The sequence below is a fragment of the Phyllobates terribilis genome, unplaced genomic scaffold (genome assembly GCF_046119375.1).
Source record: "Phyllobates terribilis strain yellow unplaced genomic scaffold, ASM4611937v1 Scaffold_8__6_contigs__length_399053987, whole genome shotgun sequence".
Taxonomy (NCBI): domain Eukaryota; kingdom Metazoa; phylum Chordata; class Amphibia; order Anura; family Dendrobatidae; genus Phyllobates; species Phyllobates terribilis.
In genome coordinates this window covers 154822086-154836002 of record NW_027362768.1, presented here as the reverse complement: position 1 = coordinate 154836002, position 13917 = coordinate 154822086, and the positions used below count along the sequence as shown (strand labels likewise).

The 13917-nt window shown below is 44.2% G+C and overlaps 1 protein-coding gene across 2 annotated transcripts in view; it reads left to right on the top strand.

The window, feature by feature from the left end:
- Positions 1-10695, top strand: part of LOC141156942 (cytochrome P450 4A6-like) — a 74071-nt gene extending 63376 nt beyond the window's left edge. For both annotated transcript variants that reach the window (XM_073643528.1, XM_073643529.1), the window contains exons 11-12: positions 8379-8461; positions 9693-10695. In XM_073643528.1, the coding sequence (XP_073499629.1) occupies positions 8379-8461; positions 9693-9912 (303 nt within the window). In that variant the 3' untranslated portion in view covers positions 9913-10695. The remainder of the gene's footprint in view (positions 1-8378; positions 8462-9692) is intronic.
- The last annotated feature ends 3222 nt before the right edge of the window (positions 10696-13917 follow it).

Here is a 13917-nt window from a genome sequence, read left to right as displayed (position 1 = left end):
GAAAAAACAGTGTTCACTGGATTGCTTTTTAAGCAAATAATGAGGATTAAGATCCAAAGAAAATTATTCCTGGCTCCTGAGACCTGGGCCTATTTCTAGAAATATCTAACAGCAGCAGAAGGCAGAATGGAGCCTCTTGTGCTATATGCACTGCAGTCTGCTATATACCCTGCCTGCCTGATATCTCTGCAGATGGATTAGTCCTCAGAAGGACTGTTTGTTAAGATGGATATGTGTAATGTACGGTTTTTCTCCCTACACTACCTAATACACAATCAAATCTCTCCCTGACATAGCAACAGCTCTCCCTACACTGTCTGATCTGGAGTGACTGTGACGAGTATGGCGGCGCCAGGTCTGATATAGATGACGCTGTGCGGCCAGCCAATCACTGTAATGCCCACAACCAACATGGCTACGGCATTACAGTGCATGGCAGGCAATCCCTGCATGTTCATTGGCTCTCTAAAGAGCTCCAAACATGCAGGGGGGGGACCCGAGTTCCCGCCCGAGCAACCTGGAAATACTCGCCGAGCGCCGAGCATCTCCAGCAGTGAGATGCTCAGGCGAGCACCGAGCAGTAGTGAGCATGCTCGCTCATCACTAATCAGTAGCAAAACTTTGTCATGACTGTATAGAAAAAGTGATCAAATCCCCTAAATAAATGGAGTGAAAAGTTAAAAAAGCATTATATAATATGTTTTATATACAGGGTGGGCCATTTATATGGATACACCTAAATTAAATGGGAATGGTTGGTGATATCAACTTCCTGTTTGTGGCATATTAGTGTATGGGAGGGCGAAAACTTTTCCAGATGGGTGGTGACCATGGCGGCCATTTTGAAGTTGGCCATTTTGGAGCCAACTTTATTTTTTTCAATGGAAAGAGGCTCATGTGACACATCAAACTTATTGAGAATTTCATAAGGAAAACAATGGTGTGCTTGGTTTTAACGTAACTTTACTCTTTCACGAGTTTTTTACAAGTTTATGACCACTTATAAAATGTTTTTCAAAGTGCTGCCCATTGTGTTGGATTGTCAATGCAACCCTCTTCTCCCACTCTTGACACACTGATAGCAACACCGCAGAAGAAATGCTAGCACAGGCTTCCAGCATCCATTCTTTCAGATGCTGCACATCTCGTATCTTGATGGTATGGTGTGGTATATGGGGTACAAAGATAGTGGGGTCATTCTTCATCAGTGGAAACCTCAATGCCACTGGATATCTGAAATTGCCACATGATGATGTGTTGCCCTCTTTATGCACTGAAGATGGCACGTTCCCTGAGTTTTTCCAACAAGATGGTCACCACCACATTATGGGTGTCAGGTCCGAGCATTCCTACATGAGCAGTTTCCTGGAAAGTGGATTGGTCGTCGTGGGCCAGTTGAATGGCCACCCAGGTCTCCCGATCTGACCCCCTTAGACTTTTATCTTTGGGGTCATCTGAAGGCAATTGTCTATGCTGTGAAGATACGAGATGTGCAGCATCTGAAACAACAGATACTGGAAGCCTGTGCTAGCATTTCTTCTGTGGTGTTGCTATCAGTGTGTCAAGAGTGGGAGAAGAGGGTTGCATTGACAATCCAACACAATGGGCAGCACTTTGAACACATTTTATAAATGGTCATAAACTTGTAAAAAACTAATGAAAGAATAAAGTTACATTAAAACCAAGCACACCATTGTTTTCCTTATGAAATTCTCAATAAGTTTAATGTGTCACATGACCCTCTTCCCATTGAAAAAAATAAAGTTGGATCCAAAATGGCCGACTTCAAAATGGCCGCCATGGTCACCACTAGTGTTGAGCATTCCGATACTGTAATATCGGGTATCGGCCGATATTCGCGGTATCGGAATTCCGATACTTAATTCCGATACTTTTACAATATCGGATACCGGAATCGGAAGTTCCCATAATGCCTGCGCTCTGCAGTGTCTGTGAAGGATGACAAGTTGGATGGCAGCGCGATCCAGCCTGTCATCAGAATGCCATCCCAGCGGGGGAGAATTCTCCTGATTGTTTAAAAGCCGGCGGGCGGTATAAAGCCACCGGCTTTTAAACAATCACACAGCCCCATACTGCTTCCCCGCAGCCTCCCACCCCGATCCTCCGCTCCCCTCGCCACCTCCCATCCCGATCGTAAGTTAGGACCGGGCGGGGAGCGCAGCTCCAAGGAGCGGGGAGTGAAGGACCCGGGCGGGGAAGCCGGCAGTGAAAAGACTTCACCGCCGGCTTTCCCGTTCTGTGCTGCGCTTTCCCGCCGGTTATTTCAAATGAACAGCTGAGGTATCAGGTGATGCCGATCAGCTGTTCATTTGAAGTCGCCGCGTTGCCCTCAGAGGGTTCATGTGAGTTCATGCTTGACTGCATGAACTCACATGAACTTTCCCACGGCCGCACAGGTCAGCCTCACCTCCCAGACCCGTCATGATTAGTGTGTGTGCGGGGTGTGTGTGCGGGGTGTGTGTGTGCGGGGTGTGTGTGTGCGGGGTGTGTGTGTGCGGGTGTGTGCGGGGTGTCTGTGCGTGCAGGCAGACATAGGCCGATGTGACACTACTACTCCCATCGGCCTATGTCTGTCCCCCGTCCACTCCTGCCAGCAGGATCAGCTCGATGGGAGCAGTAGTTCCCATCAGCCTGATCCTGCTATTTAAATTGCCCTACTGTGTCCCCAATAAATGTTAAATACATGTCATTGGTGGCCAGTGGTTACCTAAAAGAAATTAGTTCATACATTACCTGTCCCCGCCGATCACCACCTAAAATAAAGTAAAAAATAAAAAACTACACCTATACTCACCTAGACACCTAATTCCCCGAAGCCATCGATCTCCTGTAATAAAATATAAAATAATAAACCACAACCTTATCCTTACCCCTCCGTAGCAGTCCACGAGTGTCCCACGAAGATCTCCAGTTCAGAGCAGCCACATAGAATGTGACCGCTCTGAACCGCTGCCGCCGCTAGAATGACGGGGCCGTAAGGGTTCACCGGAGCTCAGGCAGCGCTGCTCCGGTTAGCTCCTTTACGGCCCTGCTGTATCGTGAGAAATTCCCACGGTACAGCAGTGCCGTAAAGGAGGTCTCCGGAGCTGCGCTGCCTGAATGCACTCCGGTGACCTCAGTCAGTGGCTCCCGCTGCCGGGAGCGGACGTGTTCCCGGCAGCGTGAGCTTACAGCAGCCATGCACAGCTGTCACCATCTCCAGATGTGACAGCTGTGCATGGGAGATCAGCGCAGGAACGTGGACAGGTAACTATTATTTTTAGTAAACTAAGAATTAAATAAAATTGTGTGTTTTATTTCAAATAAATTATTTTTTTCTGGGTGTAGTGTGTTTTTTCTTTTTAACACTTTGTAGGTTAGTAATGGGGGTGTCTTATAGACGCCCATCATTACTAACCTGGGCTTCATGGCAGCTGGCGCTGACATGAACCCCACCACTATTACCCCCTGCCACCGCACCAGGGCAGCGTGGAAGAGCGAGGCTAAGTGCCAGAGTTGGCGCATCCTATGGATGCGCCATTTCTGGGGCGGCTGACGACTGGTGTTTCTAGCCTGGGAGGGGGCCAATATTCATGGCACCCTTCCTGGGCTATTAATATCAGCCCCCAGCTGTCTGCCTAGCCTTTGCTAGCTATTAAAATAGGGGGGACCCCACGTCATTTTTTTTGGGGGGGTCCCCCATTTTAATAGCTAGTAAAGGCTAGGTATTCAGCTGGGGGCTGATATTAGTAGCCTGGGAAGCTCCGTGGGTTTTACCCCCTTCCCAGGCTTCAAACATCTGCCCCAGCCGTCTGCTTAACCTCCGCTAGAGACTAAAATTATGGGGGATCCCACGCCATTTTTTTTTAAAATAAATCCATTGTTTTAACACTAAATGACATTTGAGGAGTTAATAAAGATGCAGTCCCTAAATTATTATTTATTTTTTAATTAATTTTTCCCAAAACTTTTGACGTGGGCTTCGCCATATTTTTGTATGCCAGCCAGGTACAGCATCCAGCTTCTATGAACGCGCCATTTTCCGGGGCGGCTGCGGACTGCAATTTGCAGCGGGTGGGGCCCAGAAAGCTTGGGCCTCCCTGCGCTGCAGATTCCATCCCCCAGCTGCCTAGTTGTACCTGGCTGGACACAAAAATAGGGAGAAGCTCCACGTTTTTTTTTTTTTAATTATTTCATGAAATTCATGGAATAATTAAGAAAAAAAGGGCTTCCCTATATTGTTGTGTCCAACCAGGTACAAATAGGCAGCTGGTGGTTGGGGGCAGCCCGTTCCTGCCTGCTGTACCTGGCTGGACCCAAATATAGTGCAAAGCCCCACGTCAATTTTTTTTTAATTATTTCAGGAAATTCATGAAATAATTAAAAAAAAATTATGTGGGGCTTCGCCCTATATTTGTGTCCAGTCAGGTACAGCAGGCAGGAACGGGCTGCCCCCAACCACCAGCTGCCTATTTGTACCTAGCCGGACACAACAATATAGGGAAGCCCTTTTTTTCTTAATTATTCCATGAATTTCATGAAATAATTAAAAAAAAAAATACGTGGGGCTTCGCCCTATTTTTGTGTCCAGCCAGGTACAACAAGGCAGCTGGGGGCTGGAATCCGCAGCGCAGGGAGGCCCAAGCTTTCTGGGCCCCACCCGCTGCAAATTGCAGTCCGCAGCCGCCCCGGAAAATGGCGCGTTCATAGAAGCGCCATCTTCTGGCGCTGTACCCAACTCATCCAGGGCCCTGGTGCGGTGGCTCACTGGGTAATAAAGGGGTTAAGGCCAGCTTGGCATTATCAGCTGGCCCTAAGCCCGAAATTCATGGGGTCACGCCAATATTAGACATGACCACCATGAATTTCTAGTAAAGTATTTAAAAAAAACACAAACACCCAGAAAAAAGTCCTTTAATTGAAATAAAGACACAATTCTTTATTGTTCTAAATTAAACCATACTTACAGTCACGCCCATTCCAGCTGAAGCCAACGATCTCCTGCAATAAAAGTAAAATAATAAAGCAACCTCATCCTTACCTTTCCATGGTTCCCAGGACAGCTTCAGCTCTGCTACATCGAGATGACAGGCTGGACCGCAGCAGAACGCTGCCATCCATCCTGTCATCCCGCAGACACTGAGAAGCGCAGGCATACTTCCACTCCTCAGTGTCTGGCTGTGACGGCATCCAGATGAGCCGAGGTCATGTCCAATGAACTCAGCTCACCTCATGTACGTCACTGACAGCGTGGGAAAATTCTCCTGCACTCAGCACTTCAGCGTGAGAATTTTCCCACGCTGTCAGTGACGTGCATGAGGTGAGCTGAGTTCATTGGACATGACCTCACCTCATGTATGTCACTGACAGCGTGGGAGAATTCTCACGCTGAAGCGCTGAGTGCAGGAGAATTTTCCCACGCTGTCAGTGGCGTGCATGAGGTGAGCTGAGTTCATTGGACATGAACTCGGCTCATCTGGATGACGTCACAGAGAGACACTGAGGAGCGCAAGCATGCCTGCGCTTCTCAGTGTCTGCGGGATGACAGGCTGGATGGCAGCGTTCTGCTGCGGTCCAGCCTGTCATCTCGATGTAGCAGAGCTGAAGCTGTCGTGGGAACCATGGAAAGGTAAGGATGAGGTTGCTTTATTATTTTACTTTTATTGCAGGAGATCGTTGGCTTCAGCTGGAATGGGCGTGATGGTAAGTATGGTTTAATTTAGAACAATAAAGAATTGTGTCTTTATTTCAATTAAAGGACTTTATTCTGGGTGTTTGTGTTTTCTTTTAACTTTGACTATGGGGTTAGTAATGGGGGTGTCTTATAGACGCCTCTCCATTACTAACCTGGGCTTGATGTCAGCTGGCATTATAAGCTGACATCAACCCCAACCCTATTACCCCCTGCCACCGCACCAGGGCAGCGTGGAAGAGCGAGGCTAAGTGCCAGAATTGGCGCATCCTATGGATGCGCCATTTCTGGGGCGGCTGACGGCTGGTGTTTCTAGCCTGGGAGGGGGCCAATATTCATGGCACCCTTCCTGGGCTATTAATATCAGCCCCCAGCTGTCTGCCTAGCCTGTGCTAGCTATTAAATTAGGGGGGACCCCACGTTATTTTTTTTGGGGGGTTCCCCCATTTTAATAGCTAGTAAAGGCTAGGTATTCAGCTGGGGGCTGATATTAGTAGCCTGGGAAGCTCCGTGGGTATTACCCCCTTCCCAGGCTTCAAACATTTGCCCCAGCTGTCTGCTTAACCTCCGCTAGAGCCTAAAATTAAGGGGAACCCCACGCCAATTTTTTTTTAAATAAATCCTTTATTTTAACACTAAATGACAAGTACAGTAATCAACACTGTCACTGTACTTCATATATATGTGACTGACATGTTTTTATCTATCTAATCTATGTGTGATTCTCTATTCTTTCTATTCTAAATTGTCGGGTACAGATGCTGAATTGCCGGCCGGCTTTCTTAAAGAGACGGTGCATGAAAACACTATTATTTTTTTAAATAAATCCTTTACACTAAATGACAAGTACAGTAAGCAACACTGTCACAGTACTTCATATATATGTGACTGACATGTTTCTATCTATCTAATCTATGTGTGAAGCTCTATTCTGTCTGTTATAAATTGTCGGGTACCGCTGCTGAATTGCCGGCCGGCTTTTTTAAAGAGACGGTGCACGAAAACACTAATATTTTTTTTAATAAATCCTTTACACTAAATGACAAGTACAGTAAGCAACACTGTCCCTGTACTTCATATATATGTGACTGACATGTTTCTATCTACCTAATCTATGTGTGAAGCTCTATTCTTTCTGTTGTAAATTGTCGGGTACCGGTGAATGCCGCTGATGAATTGCCGGCTTTTCATGTCATTCTACATTATTCTTAGTTGTTTTACTTCATGTAGAATTAACCTACAAGGAAAGAAAGGGTTTATTTTCATTCCGATATTTGTGTCCCATTGACTTGCATTGGTTTCCGGTATCGGAATCGGCGATATCCGATACTTTTTGGGTATCGGCCCGATCCAATCCGATACGATATTTCCTGATATCGGAAGGTATCGCTCAACACTAGTCACCACCCATCTGGAAAAGTTTTCCCCCCCCCATATACTAATGTGCCACAAACAGGAAGTTGATATCACCAACCATTCCCATTTAATTTAGGTGTATCCAAATAAATGGTCCACCCTGTATATATATTTTTTTACCTTTCACTGCTTTTATTTAGTCTACATAGGGGATTTGATCACTTGTTCTATACAGTTATGACCAAAAGTTTTGCAACTGATACAAATTTTATTTTTCTTTCTGCTTTTTTTTTTAGATCTTTTTAATGGGATGTTTCTTTGGTTATTGAAGTACAATTCTAAGAATTTTAGAAGTTCTATAAACTTGATATATTTGTCAATAAAAAGTAAAAAAAAAGACTCAATATTTCCAGTGCTGTCCCTTATTTCTCCAGACTTCTACCCTTGGCCCCGGCAGCTGGATATCAGCTCTTTTGGGCCAGATCCTGACTGCTGACCGCCTATTCTTACCTAATCAGTGCTTGGAGTTTATCACAATTTTTGTATTTTTGTTTGTCCTCCCACTTTTTGAGGATTGACCATGGGTTCTATAAGGGATTGAGATCTGGGGAGTTTCCCCGCCATGAACCCAATATGTCACTGTTTTGTTCACTGAACCACTTGGTTATCACTTTTGCCTTATTACATGGTTTCCATGATGCTGGAAAATTCATTGTTCATCACCATATTGCTCCTGGTTCATTTGGAGGATGTTTAGATCCCATTCTTTATTCATGGCCCTGTTTTTAGGAAACCCCCTCCATGCATGAGAAGCCCCCCCACATGAATGGTCACAGGACGCTTTACAATTGGATGACACAGGACTCATGGTAGCAATAACCTTTTCTTCTCCAGACATTCAATCTTCCAGATTTCCAAAATAGTCTGAAGGGGGGGCTTTATCAGAGAAACCCTGCAGATATGTGTAGATGTGACACCACCACCCTTTAACTCTAAATATCACTCACCTTAATTGTCCCCCGTCACTACAACACTTTCCCGGGTCCAGCAATTTCTATATTCAGGTCTTCAGAGATGACAAGTTGACATGGACATGTTACCAATGTGGTCCCTGATGCAGACCACGAATGTCCATGTTGTTGGAGGAGAGAATACAGAATCCAGCAGGAATTTGGGCAACGACCGCAGAAGAGCGATGGGGGGGGTCTGGATTTAGCTTTTATACAATTCTAAGCTTTAGGTAAAATATTTCTGGACAACCCCTTTAACCCCGTACATTACTCAGTCCATCTGTGAAGTAATCTTTTTGCTTTGTTTTTTCCACCTTTAGGTGTTCGATCCCCTGCGGTTTTCCGTGGAGAATTCGGCAGACAGACACCCCCATGCCTTTCTTCCTTTTGCGGCTGGATCCAGGTAAGACAACAGGGATTTACTGTTCCAGAATCTTAAGCATGAAGTACTAAAATTATAGTAAAAAAAACCTTTTTTTTCTATGGCAACTCCTCAGCATTCTGCAAAAAATGACACTTTTAACCTGATTAGTTAAATGCAAAAAAAGAGGATATACAACCTGTCGCTCTCCCAGATATCAGTATATCAATGTTTAATTTTATTTATTATTAAATATTTATCAAAAAATGAAGAAACTACATCTAAAATCCAACACCACACAAGGTACAACATTAATATGGTGGATCTATCCCCCCCCCCCCACATCCTAAGTTATTACAAAGAAACTAATCAAAGAAATCCATGAATGTGCATAATCAGAGCACAATATATAAAATACATCAAAGCTCCACAGCCCCAATATAGTAAAGTAAATGATGCAACCCAAGTGGGATCAAGTGCAAACCCATAATTCATACAGAACGAACCAGGAAAAGTTTTGCAAAATAATGAAAGAATTTCACCAAAGTGAATGTGGCAGCATGGGATGTGGGAAACAAGAGATACATCCCTGTTTGAAGCTTCCTCAGAGGTTTGAGGTCTATGCAACTCCTGAAGAAGCCACAAACGGAAATGGTGATACGTGTGGGATCTGTATCCTTGAAAGGACACTTCTAGAACAAACTGGATGAACTCGCTTTTCAGCTTTTGCTGGATTTTTTCCTTTAAAGGGAACCTGTCATGTCCCCGAATGCTATTAACCTGCAGGTAAGGGATTAATCTACAGGTTAATAACGTTACAATGCTGTTCTTTTGGAAGAACCTCTCCTGGTAGCTGCCAGCTTTCAGTCATAGAGGTGTGCTCAGGATGGCTACAGTCAGGGCATGATGGCTGTAAGCACGCCCCGGCACTTTGATAGCTCACTCTGTACTGAACAAGCTTTCATTTAAAGGTGCCCAGACATGCTAGCAGCCACTGCTTACAGTGCTGTGAGTGTTGACTGAAGCCACTTTGTGCACTTCTCTATGACTGAAAGCTGGCGGCCTCCAGGAGGAATAAAGTTTATTTTTTCCCAGTAGCCACACTTTCAGTAAGGCGGCCAGACAGCATTGTAACGCTATTAATCTGTAAATTAACCCTGTATCTGTAGGTTAATAGCGTTTGGGGACATGACAGGTTCCCTTTAAATACAGTGTACGGTAATGTAACCCTTTGAGTGACTGATCAGATAACGCTGTACATCTTCTGTTACAGAAATTGCATTGGGCAGAACTTTGCTATGAATGAGATGAAAGTGGCCGTGGCTCTTATATTACAGAAATTTCAGCTTCTGCCGGACCCCAAAAATGAACCTCAGAAAATTCCTCAGATAGTTCTCCGATCTATGAACGGAATTCATCTAAAGCTGAAGAAGATTGAGACGGATTATGGGAAAGACACGATCAGAGCTGAGGGTGTAGGGGACGCTGTATAGACAGCAGCCCATAAATCATTCCCTAGGAAGACAATCTTCATCCTGTGCCTCTCCAGCTATTGCAAAACTACAACTCCCAGCATGGTATGCCCATTACAGGGTGGGAGTTGTAGACCACTGTTTTATGGATCATTAAATCATATGTAATATAATGATAAACCAGCCATTGCTCACATGTCAGATCCGGCACTGCTGCTTCTCTGGCTGTTGCTGTTCTTTGTTTACTTTTTCAGAGTGATGACATCATGTTCATCCATGTGACTGCTGCAGCCAATCACTTGCCTCCACTCGTACTACCCGGCATGGCATGTGTCCATAGAAGCCGGTGTTTGGTTGCAGCAGCAAATTTCTTGCAGGTAATTTCATGTTTTATACTCGTAGACAATCCCTTTAACATTAATACTTTGGTTTACATCTAATGATGGGGGAGATAAAGATCCAGAGGCACAAGATGATGCTCTAGGGTCCCAATGTGAAATATGAAAAAGGGTCTCCACCTACCATGTGCCTGAAAGAAGGACTGGGGTGCCTGAAAGAAGGACTGGGGTGCCTGAAAGAAGGACTGGGGTACCATTGCTACCTCTGCCTTCCTATGTCAAAATTTCAACATACTGTATGGAAGTTTCAAGAGAAATAACTTTTCCACAGACATTCAGTATAGGGCACCATTCACACTAGTGCCTCAGAAATACACATTTGAGGCCCCTATTCTAAATCTATTCAAGGACCCCTTAAACAACACATACTACTACTTATTATACTGGGCTTTTTGTAACCTCTGAAATCCATCCTCCATAGCTGTAATAAAGGAACAGTGAATTTACTCACCACTAGGATAAAACTCTGAAAAGGAAAAAGCAAACTTTGTAATTGAGGTTTTAGTTCACTACTGCCTTTTTTATACAATAATTAATATAATTATAAAATAAAAGTTGTTGTTTTTGTAATTCTTTTACATGTCTGGTATTTTCATTCTTTATTGTTTAAACCTGTATCTACCAGCAGGTGGCAGCAAACGCTTTACAATACAAAACTGCTTTGCCATATAATGTACGAGCCAAAGCGAATGGTGCGGAGGCAAAAATGACGGGGAATAAAGCCATGAACTGTTCTCCTCCTCATCCCATCGGATATTTCTACATTCATGTTTCCTGATCACCAAAATTACAATTTGCATTTATTATTATTTATTACCCATCTTGTCATAGAAAACGAGAGGCATCTAAAGGAACAGCAAAGCCCTAAATCGTCAATGTGCATCATGACACGACTGCACGGAGCCATATTACAATTTTGTGTACGCCCCTAAGGACGAATTTCAGCTTTTTTTTAAAAACCAATGAATGTAGAAATTGTACAGGTGGTCTAGATCCTAAAAAGACAAATGTGTTCACCTTCCCCGACCGCCTCCCAATTAAAAAAATATATATAAATCTTACAAAAAACACAGCAATAAGATCATTTTCCAAGTCATACTTCTAAATGGTTGTCATACAGTTACCGACTAATAAATATCGCCATATTGTTACTATATAAGTCTGCTATACCAATAATAAATCACATAATAAAGATAAATACAGCACACAATGAGCATATATTATCACCGCTTAGTGTCTGAGTATAATCACCGTCCTGTGACTGAAAAAACCCTGTATACCAATAATATCTCATTCTCGGACGCACATTCAGCTGAAGTGTATTGTGGCGCAGAGACTCGTCGAGTCTGTTTTCTGCAGTACATGCGGCCGGCCAATCAGAGGCGAGCCGCTGACACCGACGTGCATGTGACTGGGGTGTATGGCAGTGATGTCATTCGCTCCCGTCGCTTGCACGCTGAAGTCAGGATGCATCACGGCGGGGGAGCGGGGGAAAGGTGAGTATAATGGTTTATTTTTTTCTATGCATTAAAGAACAGCGGCAGATTGAGGGGACATATACCAGGATGGGGGATATATATACCAGGATGGGGGCCAGGATTTGGTACATATATACCAGGATGGGACCCAGGATAAGGGAGATATTTACCAGGATGGAGGACATATATATACCAGGATGGGGAACATATATACCAGGAAGGGCCCAGGATGGGGGACATGTATCAAGATGGGGGATATATACACCAGGATGGAGGTCTTATATAACAGGATGGGGCCAGGATAAGGAACATATAGACCAAGATGGAGGACATATGTAGTATACCAGGATGGGGGACATATACCAGGAAGGGCCCAGGATGGGGGATATATACCAGGATGGCGGTCATATATACCAGGATGGGGAACATATATACCAGGAAGGGCCCAGCATGGGGAAGATATACCAGGATGGGGGACATGTACCAAGATGGGGGATATATATACCAGGATGGAGGTCATATATAACAGGATGGGGCCAGGATAAGGAACACATAGACCAGGATGGAGGACATATATACAAGGATGGGGGATATATATATATATATATATATATATATATATATATATATATATTACACCAGGATAGGGGACATTACTACATAATGGGGGAGGAGTTGCAACTTGTATGTCCTTATAGGATTTAGAACCCTACAAGGACCCATACATGTGGGGAGGCTAGGTCCAAATTTTGCACCAGGGCTTATCAGTCTGTAGTGACGACAATAAGGCCATAAACTAATGTCCCTCAATTGGCCTGCTATAGTAATTATGTTTTTTTAAATTCTTTTACATGTCGCCGCTTTCACGAGTCGTGTCCTCTTCCTCCTCCATAGCCAGAGCACAAAACTACATGCACCGCCCGCAACAGGCACGCTGACGTCAGCTGCCAGCCTCTGATTTTACGGTGGCCCTCTGTTCCACAATACATTTCAACTAAATGAGCATTTGAGACACACATCCAGCTAAAAAGGGTGGTAAAGTTGGAGAGCCCGCTTCCACCACGTTTATTACACCCCTGATAACATCACAGCATATAAGATGCGGCTCTTATTAAATATACAGTGGAGAAAATAAGTATTTGATACACTGCCGATTTTGCAAGTTTTCCCACCTACAAAGAATGGAGAGGTCTGTAATTTTTATCGTAGGTCACTTCACCTGTGAGAGACTGAATCTTTAAAAAATCCATAAAATCAGATTGTATGATTTTTACATAATTCATTTGCCTTTTATTGCATGAAATAAGTATTTGATACAATAGAAAAACAGAACTTAATATTTGGTACAGAAACATTTGTTTGCAATTACAGAATTCAGACGTTTCCTGTAGTTCTTGACCGAGTTTGCAGACACTGCAGCAGGGATTTTGGTCCACTCCTCCATACAGATCTTCTCCAGATCTTTCAGGTTTTGGGGCTGTCACTGGGCAACATTGAGTTTCAGCTTTCTCCAAAGATTTTCTATTGGGTTCAGGTCTGGAAACTGGCTAGACCAATCCAGGACCTTGAAATGCTTCTTACGGAGTCACTCCTTAGTTGCCCTGGCTGTGTGTTTCAGGTTATTATCATGCTAGAAAACTCATCCACGACCCATCTTCAATGCTTTTACTGAGGGAAGGAGATTGATGGCCAAAATCTCACGATACATGACCCCATCCATCCTCTCTTCAATGCGGTGCAGTTATCCTGTCCCCTTTGCAGAGAAGCACACCCAAAGTATAATGTTTTCCTCACCATGCTTCACGGTTGGGATGGTGTTCTTGGGGTTGTACTCATCCTTTATCTTTCTCCAAACACGGCGAGTGGAGTTGATACCAAAAAGTTCTATTTTGGTCTCATCTGACCACATGACTTTCTCCCATGCCTCATCTGGATCATCCAGATTGTCATTGGCAAACTTCATACAGGCCTGGACATGTGCTGACGTGAGCAGGGGGAACTTGCGTGCCTTGCAGGATTTTAATCCATGATGACGTAGTGTGTTACAAACAGTAATGTTTGAGACTGTGGTTCTGTAGCACCCTGAGGATTCGGCTGCTACAGGGGTATTGCACCTCAACCCAGAGGTGTGATATTCCACTCCCGGGTAA